Source organism: Ceratotherium simum, chromosome 14 (assembly GCF_057802395.1).
Source record: "Ceratotherium simum simum isolate JZ-2026a chromosome 14, ASM5780239v1, whole genome shotgun sequence".
Classification (NCBI taxonomy): Eukaryota; Metazoa; Chordata; class Mammalia; order Perissodactyla; family Rhinocerotidae; genus Ceratotherium; species Ceratotherium simum.
This window is the reverse complement of record NC_141913.1, coordinates 9814787-9830146: the sequence shown is the minus strand read 5'-3', so window position 1 is coordinate 9830146 and position 15360 is coordinate 9814787. Positions and strand designations below refer to the sequence as shown.

The 15360-nt window shown below is 37.7% G+C and overlaps 1 protein-coding gene across 2 annotated transcripts in view; it reads right to left on the bottom strand.

Moving 5' to 3' along the window:
• Positions 1-272: 272 nt before the first annotated feature.
• Positions 273-15360, bottom strand: part of ABHD3 (abhydrolase domain containing 3, phospholipase) — a 38080-nt gene continuing 22992 nt past the window's right edge. The window contains exons 5-10 of one of the 2 annotated variants that reach the window (XM_087438996.1): positions 10347-10459; positions 6144-6317; positions 4539-4587; positions 4295-4460; positions 2405-2521; positions 273-1120 (exon numbers count right to left, since the gene is read on the bottom strand). In XM_087438996.1, coding sequence (XP_087295122.1) covers positions 942-1120; positions 2405-2521; positions 4295-4460; positions 4539-4587; positions 6144-6317; positions 10347-10459 — 798 coding nt within the window. In that variant the 3' untranslated portion in view covers positions 273-941. The remainder of the gene's footprint in view (positions 1121-2404; positions 2522-4294; positions 4461-4538; positions 4588-6143; positions 6318-10346; positions 10460-15360) is intronic. The other variant, XM_004421042.2, reaches the window with a different exon arrangement.

Sequence of the window (15360 nt, the reverse complement as noted above, 5' to 3'; positions counted from 1 at the left end):
ACACCAGCCCTAGCCTGCCTGCCTACCTGGAGACTTCTCGTGATGCAAGATAATTAAATATTGTTATTCCTAAGTCACTGTTGGACAAGTTTCCTGTAGCTGAAAGTATTTTTAATTGGTAGGAATGGTGTGAGCCCAATATTCTGGAAACAGTGAAACAGAAGAGTTTTAATATTTCTCACTAATGCATTCATGAAATTATCATAAACTACTTTCTAGTGATTACTTTTTTGTAGATAAAAACTCACAAAGAAACAATTTAAAATGGTAGAATTTCTTTTAATATAATGATATATATGTATGCACATATTCTATTTTAAAAAGAAGCTTGTAAACTATAATCATTATAAAACATAAATTAGCCTTAATTTAATATTAGCAGAGTAAAAGATCATGTATAGAAGTCATTCTAACATTTCTGCATTTGCCTTTTAACGTTAGAATACACAAAATATTTAGCATATTGTATTTTATCTTATTTCAGTTTTCATATTATCATCATTAGGTATAAATACCTTTAGGAATGTGCTGACTTATAACTTACATTCAAACACCCAAAATCTCTCAGCAGTTATTAAAGTACCATTAAACCACCTAAAATGAGTAATCTAAAAAAATACTAGCCTAAATTAAAACCCTGAGGAATTAAAATCTTTTTACACAATAGTTTTGGTTAAGTGCAATTCCATGTTTGTACTACTTGATTTAAGGTCATACTTGGTAAGGCATAGTAGAAATAAAATCTACATAAGTTACAATCTAAATCTATATTACATTTCTTGCTACAAAGTTGTTTTGTTTCCTCAAAAAGTAGTTTTTGCATGTCATTCTGGACCTCTTCACCACTTGCTGACTTATTTGCTTTATATACAGTAGTTAAAATTTGTGCACCACGCTGAGCTCCCTTTACATGGTGGTTCGGACAAAATGCACCCGAAAAACTACATGCTAGAGAGTTCATGTCCATGCTCGACCACGGCCTGCATGAACTGCTGGTAGACTCGATCCATGTAAGTGGACTGCCTTGGCCAGATTCCTTCCAGAAAACCAATATGGCCTCCATAAGAAGTAAGGACCAAAGCAACATTGGGATTTTGCTTAGCAGTTTCTATTGGAATAGCTTAGGGGAAAAAAGGGTGGGGAGGTAAGAGAGGGGTAGGAGAGAGAAAAAATACATTACCAATTTTTGTTAGGAAAAGTGTATGCCTTTATCATTTCCAATAATTATAAACCAAAACACCATTAAACATATAAATATTTGTAATGAGTATGGCTAGTGGAATAAGTCTGACTAATTTATATCAACCACCTTAGTCTTGTAACAGTCCATGTTTATGGTTATGTACTGGACCATCATTTCTGGAAAAAATCAATCCAAGCAACAGTATAGGCCCAGTCTTATTTTGAGAAATTAAAGTAAGATAATTCAAGGAATAGTGAATACTTACATTTTGCTACAAGATTCCCACTTAGGTGTTACAGCAGAGAAAAAAACACAACTAATCTTTTTACCTTTGTGAGAGTTATAAATTCATTACGTATGACTTTGGTTAACTTTACATGAAGTTAGATTCCAGGCGCCAATTGGTGGTTGTGTTAAGGATTCAAAATTGTGATATGATTTATATAGTAAAAACATATATAAATAGCAAAAAAGAATGGAATAAAATACTCCCAAGTGGTAACAGTGTTTATCTTTGGGTAGTGAAACACTGGTGATTATTTCTTTTCTTCCTCCTCTATTTCTGTTTATAGTCAGGAGAAAGAAAAACTGTATTTTGAAAATATAGTTGCTGTATTTAAATAATTCACCAGTAATGACAGTCTTTTCATTTGCTCTTCAAAATCTGAGTAAAACATAGGGGCCGGCACGGTGGCGCAAGCGGTAAAGTGTGCGCACTCCACTGCGGAGCCCCAGGGTTCGCTAGTTCGGATCCCAGGCACACAGTGACACACCACTTGGGAAGCCATGCTGTGGCGGCGTCCCCTATAAAGTGGAGGAAGATGGGCACGGATGTTAGCCCAGGGCCAATCTTCCTCAGCAAAAAAAGAGGAGGATTGGCAGATGTTAGCACAGGGCTGATCTCACAAAAAAAAAAAAAAAAAAAAAAATCTGAATAAAACCTTGACTCTAAAGATATGAATCATAGTTGTTTTTTTTTCCTCCCATGCTTCGAGTTCAGACAGTGAAAATGTTTTGATTTAAGATCTATAACAGATCACAACCTGGCATGAGAAGTGTTTTGATTTCAGATATTACTAAATCTTATCTAATTAAGATAACATGGTTGATGTAATATCTTTGCCCAATATCTTGGGCAAAGTCTTAGGGGTGAATGAACTAATGAAAGGTAAGAGATCTTTCCGCCATGCTCCTCTAAGGAAGGAAAGGAAGCTGACACACTACCGGAGAACTGAGCCGCTTCCAAGGCAGAACGGCTGCTGTGCCTAAACTGCCTGTTGAGATGATGCTCTACATTTGACCCCTCACAGCCCTCCCTGAAGGATAAACTTAGAGATCCTAAATCAGCAAGTGAAGTCCTGGTCTAAAAGGGGTCCTGAACTCACGTCCCTAGCCAGCCACACCTAAAAATAGACATCTCCTATTTTGGCATCAGGTGTGAGAGCTTAAGGGGGGGCAGGGGAAATGACTGATGCTACTTTTGCTTTTCCTTTTTCACCTTACTTTAAGGGCTTAGATTTAGAGTCCTTCATTTGCCTCTAATAGAATTATGAAGAGCCCCAATTTCACACTCTGGATACACTCAGGAATTTCTAACACTGATAGTCACAGTCATATCAGAAGAACAAAAGGCTGTGTCACATTTGAGTCATGTGAAAGATGCCGGCTGCCTGTGCTCTCAGAATGCAGACAATTGTCCACTATTTCAATGTGGCGAGACTATTTTAAGGGCTCAAGAAAGAAAAGGAAATAATGAATTTAACCCTCAATGAACTGGGTGAGGTTAAATGCTGAGAAATTTCTGATGGTAGAAGGGTCAGTGACATATAAAAATAGATGAAGGCATACTAGACTTACTTAATCAATGAAAATAGGCTAAACAATCACTGTGTAATTCAACTGAAATTAAAGTTCACTGTTTCATTTTCTAATTTGTGGTCAAAGGCCACAAGTTCCAGCCATCTAAATTACCTGTGACTAATGATAAATCATATAATAAAATGATATCTCTCTAGGAGATATCATTTATTTTTATATACTTTGGGGATTTTCTGAAATTTTGACAATACATATGTATTGTGTTTGTAGTTAGAGTAATTTTTTTTAATGAAGTAGTTGGGGGAAAATGTTTTAAAAGTATTTAGAAGGGAAATAAGGAGAAAAAGTTTTATCAAAAATTTTTGTGAAATTTCAATAGAAAAAGAGTAGAGGTCAAGTCTACTGATCCTTAAGATACGACTACATCTAATCATCTCACACTGGGCCGGCCCATGGCTTAGCGGTTAAGTGCGCGCTCTGCTGCTGGAGGCCCGGGTTTGGATCCCCAGTGCGCACCGACGCACCGCTTCTCCGGCCATGCTGAGGCCGCAGCCCACATACAGCAACTAGAAGGATGTGTAGCTATGACATACAACTATCTACTGGGGCTTTGAGGGAAAAGAATAAATAAATAAAAATTATAATCATCTCACATTGCTTCAATGCACACACATATGCATATGTATCTTTGCTACCAAATTCCATATTCTTGAATTAAGAGAGCAAGGAAGTTAATTTGGGCATAATTTTTCTTTACACAATCTCCAGGGAGAAAACAAAGACTGTTTCCCTTCAAATATGACCATGTAGTCTGAATGTGCCACACCCATTGGGGTATTCAAGGACATCATGTTCATAAAGTCTCAAGTTCTCTTCCAGGCTAAAAGGGGAGAAAAATTCCAAAGCCTTCTGTACAGGAACCTCAGAGAGAAAAGGCAAGTGAAGACAACATACTCCTGAGGGAAAGATACTGTAACAAAATCTGTCCAAAGAACATCATTTGGTGTATTTAATAAGAAGGAAAGGTTGTAAAAATGAGGACAAGCAAAATATTGAGAGTCATAATTTGTTCTGAGGCTCTCACAGTGGATTAGATAAGGGTCTATGAAAACGTTTAAAGTGATCTGAGACATTTAGATACTAAATTATGAGTATCTAGCTACTTTTTTCTGTTTATCACAGTGGAAAACATATAACTGACATTTCATTTCTTACTACTCAATTTTCTTAAAAAGAACAATATTTTAAAACAGCTAATTCATGTCAAAATGTATACAAAGACGTTAATTTTACCATGACTGGGTGAAAAAACGTCATCCACAGAATTCAGACACAGCACTGGGATCCTTACTGACTTCAGTCTACGATTTGGACTGGCATCAGTGTAGTAATCGTCGATTGTTCGGTATCCAAACATGACCGAAGTGAATCGCTTATCAAACTCTCTGATGGATTTAGCCTAAAAAACAAAAACAGATTATATCTATTCTTGGAATCAAATGACAAAATAAAAGTATACATAAATTTTCCCTCCTACCTTCATGACATGATCCATGTCAATCTGCTTTACAAACATATGCCGGTGCCTGGAACAAAAGAATTTCAAAAGTGAAAAGTTAAGGCCATCCCCATCTCAAACATACCTAAAATACATAATAATAAATAACTTCACCTAGCACAGGGCACAAAGTTGGTACTCAGTAAATATTTACTTAATCAGACATAGCAGGAGTACATTGATATTTGTCCTGAAGACATTTTTTAAAAGTACTTTTTTCTTAACTGAGAAAGAATGAACTAGTTTTGTAATAATAAACATAAGTGTTGTTTCATAACAAATTGTACCTACACACTGCTGCTAGTAAACCAATTTGGCTAAAATGCCTTACTTAAGCCAGAAGCTTACAATGAGATAAATCATCTGAAGACATTATTTTTTTAATTGTTATACTGAAAGTTAGAATTTATATTTTTGTACACTTATATTTCAAACGTTGGTCATTTTTATTGTATTTTAATTCAAATCATTCTCCTCACTTTTCTTGCGACAGTAGCAAGAAACCACATTATATGATGATTATTCACTATTTTTAGCAATATTTTATAATTACCATCTGTAATTTAACAAATAGGTTAAGTTTAATCTAAGGTTTAGTGTCAACTTTTGGGACACCTATGGTTTTCAGTAAGTCATGCACAAATTAACTATACTTTTAATTTAAAGTTTAAATTTAAATTTATCAATTCACTTAAAAATACATGGTAACAATCACCAAAAAATAAACAGAAACATCTCTATGTTCTTTGCTACCATACCATTTAACTGTTAGAAGATACACAAACAATTCTAGAAAAACTAATGCAAAGACGGTATTTTGGTAACATTATGAACTGTGGGGGCTGAGAATACCCAAGTGAACTGCACTCTCCTAAGCCTCTAAAACATACTATGCTTGTAGGCACACGCTTAAGGAATCATATTATTCAGCACTGAAAAAACACATACTACTTAGGAGAGATTTAGGTATTGATAAGATTAGCAACAAGTAGAAAATCCAGGGAAATAGCCCACAATATTACTCAACACATTGAGTATTAATGTTTTTAGTCTTTTAGAGTAATTTAGAACAGTGATTCAAAGTGGGGGCACATCCTGTAGGGGTTGTACAAGATAATCCATTGGGGTACAGAAAGAAAACATTAAAACTTTTATCTATATTTGTAGTTTATACTTAAAATCTTTTTATTTTTGTACATATTTACCATATAAAGAATATTTTGGTGTAGTAGTAAATGAATATAATGTAAACATAAATATACATATTTTAGCAGTGTTATGCTTTAAAACTTTTTACTGTTGGGGCACGTAATCCAAAAAGTTTGGCAGCATTGGTTTTTTTTTGTTTTTTTTTTTTATAATTTTATTTATTTATTTTTCCCCCAAAGCCCCAGTAGACAGTTGTATGTCATAGTTGCACATCCTTCTAGTTGCTGTATGTGGGACGCAGCCTCAGCATGGCTGGAGAAGCCGTGCTTTGGTGCGAGCCTGGGATCCGAACCCGGGCTGCCAGTAGCAGAGCGCGCGCTCTTAACCGCTAAGCCACGGGGCCGGCCCCAGCATTGAGTTTTAAAGATGACTCACTTATTAACTGAAGACTGGAGGCAAGTCGTTAAATAATAATTAAAAAGCAGCCAGTTCAGTGGTTTCTCCAATGACTCTGAGCAAGCAAAAACATTCCAACCAACTGAAAAAGTTGCAGCTGCCTTCAAAGGAGTTTTTGGCCCAATTTTGCCCAGGTAATTTAAAAGCAGCATTCTAAAATGAGAAGAAACAGTAAATTTAGTAATGAATTTGTCATATCTCTCAAGACACCCCATTTTTTTCTTTCTTTATTTTTTTTTTCTGAGGAAGATTCGCCCTGAGCTAACATCCACTGCCAATCTTCCTCTTTTTGTACGTGAGCTGTCACCACAGCATGGCCACTGTCAGACGACCGGTGTAGGTCCAGGCCCAGGAACTGAACCTGGGCCACCAAAGCAGAGCCCACCGAACTTAACCACTAGGCCACCAGGGCTGGCCTCTGAGACATCCCATTTCTAACTATGGACTTTACATTAACTATGGAGAAGAAAAATATAAACCAGTGTTTAAGTCTTCTATCTTGGGAAAGCATGCAAGTTATCTTCATTCTTTCCTTACATTCATATACTTATTTATCTTGCAGTTGACTATTGTGAATGGGACAAAGCATACAGTTATTGCCTATATGTGTATCCTTCTATGAAGTAAAACATGAGAGAAATCTACCATAAGAGTGGTTTCCCTTTTTTTTTTTTTCTCAAAATGATGTTGGGGACTTATTAAAAATTTGCAAATCCCTGGGCCCCAGCCTCCAGGTGAATGTTTAATTTAGTATATGAGAAGTGTTTTTCTATAAAAGGCCACTCAGTAAATGTTTTGGGCTTTGCCGGCCATTTAACCTCTGTTGCAACTGCTCAACCCTGCGATTGCAGCGCAAAAGCAGCTGTAGACAATACATAAATGAATGGATGTGACCACGTTCCAACAGACATTATATACGGACGCTGAAATGTGAATCTCATATAATTTTCACATGTCATGAAATATTGTTCTTCTTTTGATTTTTTTCAACCATTTAAAAATATAATAACCATTCTTAGCTCTTGGACTGTACAAAAACAGACAGCTGGCCAGATTTGGCCTTCGGGCTGTGGTTTGCCAACCCTTGGCATAGATGAAAGAGAACAGAGGGAGTGGTTTTCAAACGTGGCTGCACATGGGAATCATCTGGGGAGTTTTTAAAACCATTACAGATGTCTGGGTCACACCCCAGAGCTTCTGGGTAATCGGCCTGGGCAGCCTTTCCAGTTGCCTAGCCTCCTTGCACCTATATACAGCAAGTCTCTGAAGGACTCCATAGTCTGGAGTTAGACTTTCTGAGTTGTGGCAGAGCAAGTGGCCCCTAAAGTCACTTGTTTTCTCTTCCTACTCCTTCCTGTTATTTGTCCTTATCTCCTATCATATATTTTCCTCTTGTTCTATCAATTTTCCTGACTCTAATCTGGTTCTACTTTGGTAAGAGCGACAAGAATGGAATTTAATCTAATCCCAATGTCAGATATCTGTTTAACACTGCCAAGGAAGAGAAAGGATGATATCCTAAGTTCTTTTTCTCATTATATTTTCCGTTCTTTATTTTTCCAATTGCCCAGGTTCTGAAATAGGAGAAATGGGTAAAAATTCTCTCTCATTCTTTTTTCCAAACCAAATGGCTTACAGGAATGGAATAACGTTTTAGATCAAAAGTGGAAATTTCGTTTTGACTCTTCACAATGATTGTATTCCTTGTACACAGTACTGTAGTTCAATAAGCCATTTAAAGGATAATACTTACTGTCCTGCAAAGGGTTCCTTCCAGGGTCCTAGTTTTGGTGGTCCTATTCTTTGGCTGGAGGTCTGAGACTTCTGGGAGGCTGGTATAATGGGCAAATGGGAAGGATCGGAAGGGAAGCTCTCAGGAGTAGGAAGGACCAGGTGTAGCCATGACCAAGAAGGTGGGGATGCTTCTTGGTTATTACTCAGAAGCAAAATAATGTCAAGATATTACCCGAAAAATGTGTTTTACTTCGACAGGAAAAGGACTCCATTTTTTCACCAAAAGAAAAAAATTACCAACAACAACAACAACAACAAAAAAAGGGCGAGATGGAGAAAGAACCCATGGATTAAGAGACTTAAGGGGCATATCCCAATGTGTGGACTTTGGGCTCCCCGACTCAAACAAACTGTAAAATCCAACCAACCAACCAACAATCAGTTGTCAAAATATGACACTGACTGAATATTTGATGATATTTAGGAATTATTGTTAGTTTTGTTCAAGTGTGATAACGGTATTGTGGTGTTTGTTTTAAGAGAGACTACCTTTTAGAAATACCTACTGAAATATTTATAAATGATATCTGAGATATATTTAAAAATAATCAGAAATTGGGAGGGAATAGGGGCTGATACAAATAAACAAGATTATCCATGAGTTGATAATTACTGAAGCTGTGTGATGAGCGTTGATTATTACTGAAGCTAGAAGATGAGTACATATGGGGGCTCATTATACTCTTCTCTTTACTTTTATGTATACCTGGAATTTACTATACAGTTTTTAAACTTGTTTACCAGCTTATTAGGAGACTGGAATCCGACTGGGTCTAAAGCAGTGTGGGTTCCTTGGCTGGGCTCAGTTCTGGCTCAAAGCTTCTACTTGGCCCGAGGCATCACGGGCTTGGGAATAACCCCAGTCTAGAGGGGTTGGGGGGCCCTGGCCATAAGGATCTTCCACAGACTATGCTTTTGTCTGCTGCATCGCCAAAAGAAAAAATGTGTCAAGCTGTAAAACACATCCCCAAGAGGGAAACCCACTTGGGGACGTGTCACAGCGCTAGGCAACTAGAAAGAGTGCTTCCTTCAAACAATTTACAAGACATTAATATTCAACCGGCTGCAAAGGACAATGGTCAAGTTCTGCCTTCAGGCACTGAGGCTTCAATGCGACATGAATAGGCATTTCCAGGAGCTTCTGAATAGAGAATCTGGGCCTGTTGATGTGAAGTCTGGCCTTAAAAAAGTCAATAATTTATATGATTAAGGGAAAAAAGTTCAGCTGGCAGCCTCTCCTTTAAGAGTCACATCATGGGGCAAGGGAAACAGAAGTGAAACACTGTCCATTAAGCACAATTCAGAGACTCAGCCCAGGGTTTTCCGCACTGATTCCGATTTCTTCCGTTAGTAGGTCAAGTCAGACCTTCCATGCTAATGTAGAATACGTGTTCTTTTCTGAGTTTCACGTTTATCAGAATCTAAAAAGCTGTGGTGAAAGCCTATTTTTCAGTCTATCATTTGCGAAGGCTATTCATTTTCAAGTAAATATGCTCCTAAGATGTTTTGAAAATTGAAATGACAGATAAATCAATTACAAAATTAAGAAAAAATATCATTTTCTATCTCATCTGCTGATTTAAAAAAGTAGTTTTGGACAATGGTTTAGGGAATCTAAGCATAGTAAAATGCCAGGTAATAAAAATTTTGGATTTTATTAAGCTCACTATCATTAGAATAAAACTATAAACAATTATTAGTAGAAATGAGCCTAAATATATACATGGCATAAAAATTCCAAATAAGCCCCAATGTAATTGCAAGCAGCACAAATTATAATAATATACATATGCCTAAAATAGCAGCTGGAGTAGGTGGTTAACAACAAAATTTCACAGCTTCTAGAAGAGCATTCCATTGTAGGTCCATTTGCCCAGCAACAAAACAAAACAAAACAAAACAAAACGAAACGAAACGAACACCACCTGGGGAAAAACAATTTTGAAGGCCTCTTCAGTTGGAGAGAGCAAGAAGTGATTATTTCTAGGATTGGAGTGATGAAAGTCAGGTTACAGGTTCAGCTTCCTGAGTGCTCCAGGAGAGCACAGTTACAGGGATGGCTGGGAGCACATCAGGGAATCTGAAGGTTGACATGGCAGCTACCGAGTGACAGAAATCAGCTCCACGGGGTTCAGACCAGCCTTCAGATTTACAAAACCCTGAGTACCCCAAGGAGGTGCTTGTATCCTTTTTACCACAGAACCAGTAGTCAAGGAACATATTAAAATTCACCTGAGTTAATTCCTTCATTCATTGAACCACATATGGTGAAATATGATAAAAATAACCAAACATTTATTTTAAAATATCTATGTAGCTTATAGTCTTCCGAAAGAGTCAGTTGCTAAGACCATTGCCCTCAGACATTTTGGAAAGGAAAAACCTTACCCTCCCATTGAAACCCCTGCTGCCAGAAAAGGAGCACAAGGGTACAGACTGTGTACGTGGTGAATAACTGTCTCCAAGTCTTCAGTGTTAGCACAACAGTAAGTCCTTGGCGTCTGTAAGCAGTGACAGGTAAAGCACAAACATTAAAATTATGAGGTTAACGATTTGTGTAACGCAGAAATGTAAAAAAAGCGCAAGAAGTCATAAATATGAGAAAATAACCTTTGTTTGCACATACTATTAGTAATAATAATTTATCATTTTCATATCTTGCAGTACACATATATACCATTTAAAGTCAACACTATTCAAGTTGGCAGTAACAAAATCATGCAAGGAAGCCTTGATGGAAATGGGGCAAGACCAATACAAATACCTTAAATTAAACAGACACTCAGTACCATACTCAAATGTGTCTCTGACTTAACAAGAACAGAGTCAATTTAGGAAAAAAAATGTGGAGAATTATACTTTTTTACAGGAAAAAAACACTTATGCTTGACAAAGCCAAAGCAATTCTTTATTAAAAAAACAAACAAGCAGGCAAGAGAACAAAAAAGGCTTTCCAATAATGCCACAGAAAATTTAAATTGTGGCTCCTTTCCAACTGGGGAACTGTTTTCTCTATCCTGAGTGTTATCTACCAATGAAGGGGTGTGGTTTTCTGGCACTGCCTTCATTTTAGATCAAGCAATATTCAGTCTGATTTATTAATTAAGTATTTTCTTCTACAATAATATATTCATGTAGTCCCAGCTGTGCTTCACTGCAACAGACACTTAAGACGTTAAAATATGTAAAGCTGATTATACCTCAATACATAATACATCAAAACAAATGATTTTCACGTGAACTGCATCAATAAGGGCTCTGTTTCTAGCAGAAAAGCTTCACCGATGTCTCATTTTAGATCTGGGAAGAGAGGGAAATCCCCTCTGTAGATAGATGTAAGAGTGTGTGTACAAATAGAGTATATGTGAGATAAAATGACCAGAAATTGAATAACAAGGAGCAGAATCTGGTAACTTTAATAAAAACACCGAAACTAGTTATCTGCACCACCCCAATTTTAATATTCCAATAAATCATGATTGCAATAGGAAGGTTGTGTGTCACCCACCATTGAATCACTAATGAGTAGCCTGAGAAAAATCACAATTTTCAATGATCCCTCCAATTAAACTCAAGCCTAAAACACTACCTATTGCCTACAATTATCTTTTTGAGATCTGCAAATAGGAAGCTCTCCAAAAGACAAATGTTAACCTGACAGTATTTACAATGGCTAATGTGTATTGAACAATTAAATTTGTGCCCACAAAACCCTGAGGAAGATCCTATATCTATTTTATAAATAGGAAACTGAGTTTAGAGAGGTTGAACGACTCCTGGAACACCTTAACAGCTAACAAGTGACTAAGCTGAGATACTTTTAAAAATACTTTGTGACGAAATGCATTTGAGGGGCACAAATTCAGTGTAAAATCTAAATAGAACAATATCTACTACCAAGCTCATTCATAGTGACTGCAGAATTTGTCACAAGAATTCAGGTGAAAAAATCATCCTTACTCGGTATTTTTATTACATGTGAGTCTATTCATATTGCATAGCTTTAAAATTTCGGAATTATTTATGAACAGTCATCAACATGTACTCTTGTTATGCAGGCTTGAAGTGAGGCGTGTGTGCACATGTAAGTATGCATGCACACACACACATACACATGAACATACACACAGAGTTAGGGTTTGAGAAAAATGGCCTATGGAAAATTATTAGGATCAAAGACTCCTAGTGCCAGGAAGGACCATAATAGCACCTGGTTCCTTATTTACACATGAGGAAATTGAGGCTCAGCAAAGTTGAGTAACTTGCCAATGGTCACAAAGAAGCAGAGCCTGGATTATGTTTGTAATAAGTAAACCAATTCTTGTAAAGCACTGGGATTCCACGAGAGATTTAGTAAATAACTCAACATCTGGTACCCTCAGATATAGGAACTGATTTTTCCTTAAATGTTTTTTTTTATAAATGGATTACATTCAGATCAACACTGATAATACTGGTATGGATCCAAGTTGCCAGAACTCAGCAAATCTAGAGGCTTTTAAGCATGATCTGCCTCCTGCCGGCTGTTCCCTTGGCTTCTGTGATGGCACTATCCTGTTCTCCTCCTGCTTCTGCAGAAATTTTCTTCAGGTCTGAAGATACATCTAGCAGCTTTTTTGACAAAAACTGTTGGTTAATTCTCAGTTGCTAGGGCTGCTAATGCAACCAGCAACTATCTCATTGCAGTCATTCCTGTCTTTTTCCACGCTTCCAGAACAGAGGTAGAGTAAGCCACGCGTAAACAGAAAAGGGATGAAGGAAGACTTGGCAGGACTCAGCTGGGTGGTGAAAACGCCTTTTAGAGTGAGATGAGGATGGGAAGGTATTCTGGAACAGTGCAGAAAATCTAAAGGATAGATAACCTTCCAGCAGATGTTTGGGCATAAATGTTTTATAAGTTATATAGAATAATTTGACAATAATTACAAACCAAGATTGTTCAAATTGTTCAACTGTAACTATGATCAGACAAAAGCAACAGTAATTTGCTTAATGGCTGTTAGGGGTTAGTTTTTAAAAAGCATTAAAGAGAATAATGAAATAAAATTAATTCTTAATTATTCATACATAATAGAAGCGAAAAGAATAAAGCATATATTTTACATTTATCTATGGACTACATCTAATGTATCCTTCTTAATCAGCTTCAAACAAACTGATTTCTCCCTAACCTGAAAGAGAATTTTCTTGTCCTGGTTTAGAAGTCATTTGTTTTAAAATGCAAATTTCGTTAAGAAAAATTTTTTTTTTTTTGTCTAGAAACAAATTAAAATTCACCCTTGGGCCGGCCCCGTGGCTTAGTGGTTAAGTGCGCGCGCTCCGCTGCTGGCAGCCCGGGTTTGGATCCCGGGCGCGCACCGACGCACCGCTTCTCCGGCCATGCTGAGGCCTCGTCCCACATACAGCAACTAGAAGGATGTGCAGCTATGACATACAACTATCTACTGGGGCTTTGGGGCGAAAAAAATAAATAAATAAAATCTTAAAAAAAAAAAAAATTCACCCTTAATCAGGTAGCCTGACTCTCCCTAGCTATTCTGGGAGATTAATTTGCCAATCTGCAGTGGAAGCCATAACCCTGGACCCTTCTCTCAATGCTGGGACTGCCTGCCACACATCCAGTACTGAACTGGGCCATCTGGTAAAAAGATTTTAGTTTTCTGCTCAGAAAAAAGGAAAACTGAAAAAGACAAGCAATGTCCTTTTAAAAATCATTTAAGTTTCACATTTACTTTATTATAAGATCTTGATAATCATCAGGAGCTTAGAATATGTCATCTTACAGTCTTTCTCTCAAATATTTAATGATCTCTACTCAAATATTTGATAAGATGCTGCTTAAATGAACTCTGTGATTCTTGTGTGGATGTAGGCCCCCCAAAATGAATAATCCTTTTATAATAGGACTAATTATGCTTTTTAATGATTTCTGCAGTGTGCTTTTGTTGTTATTGTTGTTTTGTTTTCATTCTATCCACCCCCAGTCCAGTACCTAGTAAACTGACCAGATCATTCTCAGGAAAATTGATCTTATTTTTGGAAGATGAGTTTGTGAAATAAGGAGTCAGAGAAAATAAAAGTATGTGTACATAAATAAAACCCACACTTCAATGAATAATCATTTCGCCCAGTCATTGATAGACGTATAAAACGACCAAGTGTCTAAATTTGGGATTTGCTAATTATTTAAAATAACCAACCACAAAGTAAAGGGCCCCAGGAAATATCCTGGCCACTACTGAGGCCAAGAGGGCCTATGTGCCATGTTCCTGCTAACATCATCTCTAGATGGTGATGGTACACGCTCATGCAGTCATGCTATACAAGCTACACCAATAAATGAGCACAGTTTTGTTAGTGGCTTAGAGTAGGTCAGCCAGGCACACAGGAGTTATCCTCAGTCCAGTCTCTTAAGAAGCAAACCTCATGCTCTCCCCTGGCTGGGTTTGGGGCCAGAGGTGACTCACCTGGGCCAGGGTCCTAATGGAGGCTGCCATATCCAGGACTACCCACCACCTCGCAATGCTTTTCAGTCCTGCCTGCACATTAGACTCACTGGAGTGTGTTAAGACAGATTACAGACACCTGGACTCCACCCACAACCAAATGAATCAGAATCTTTGGGGGATGGGGTCCAGGGATCAGTATTTTCTAAAGCTTCCCAGAGGATTCTAATGTGTAGCCAGGGTTGAGAACCAACTGCTTGAAGAGAATAAAGAAACAGGGTGAGAGTGGAGCCAAGAGAGGAGGAGGCTGCAGTGATGAGAATGATAAAACCTATCTAGCGTGACTCGGGGAGAGGAAAATCTAGTTCCTCGGGGATTCCTTGCACTGCATGGGGAAGTACTGCCAAGCATCTCATTCCTTATAGGATCTCCTGGCACATATGTGACATTCAATAAATGGTAGCTAGCTATTAAATTATTGTTATTATTATTCCTAAAATTTTAAAATTATTTAAATATTCTTCTGCTTTTATTTGAAAATTGTTTAGAGAATCGTACAATCCTTTGGGTACCCACCACTTACAACAGCTGACATTACTGAACTGGATCTATCAATGTTAGGAGAAAATTCTAAAGGATTCAGTGCATTCAGACTCACATCTGCCTGAGGTCAACCTTCCTGGGTTGTTCTGATGGGCGTCAAGGGAGGAGGGAGAAGTTATCTTTGGAGCACGTAGGAAAGGGCCACTTGGGTGGGACACAATGGTTGTTGAATAGGAAGGTATTGGGTGTGGGAAAGGGGGTGCCTGAAGGTACGATTCTGACAGCTGAATTGTGCCCAGGCTGGCCCTGCCCTAGATGCTCCTCCTCTCTCAGACCATAAGGGAGGTCCTTAATCCCTTCTGAATGCATCCTGCAGGAAACAGGGCTCCTGAGGGGAAGGAGCCCTACATCCT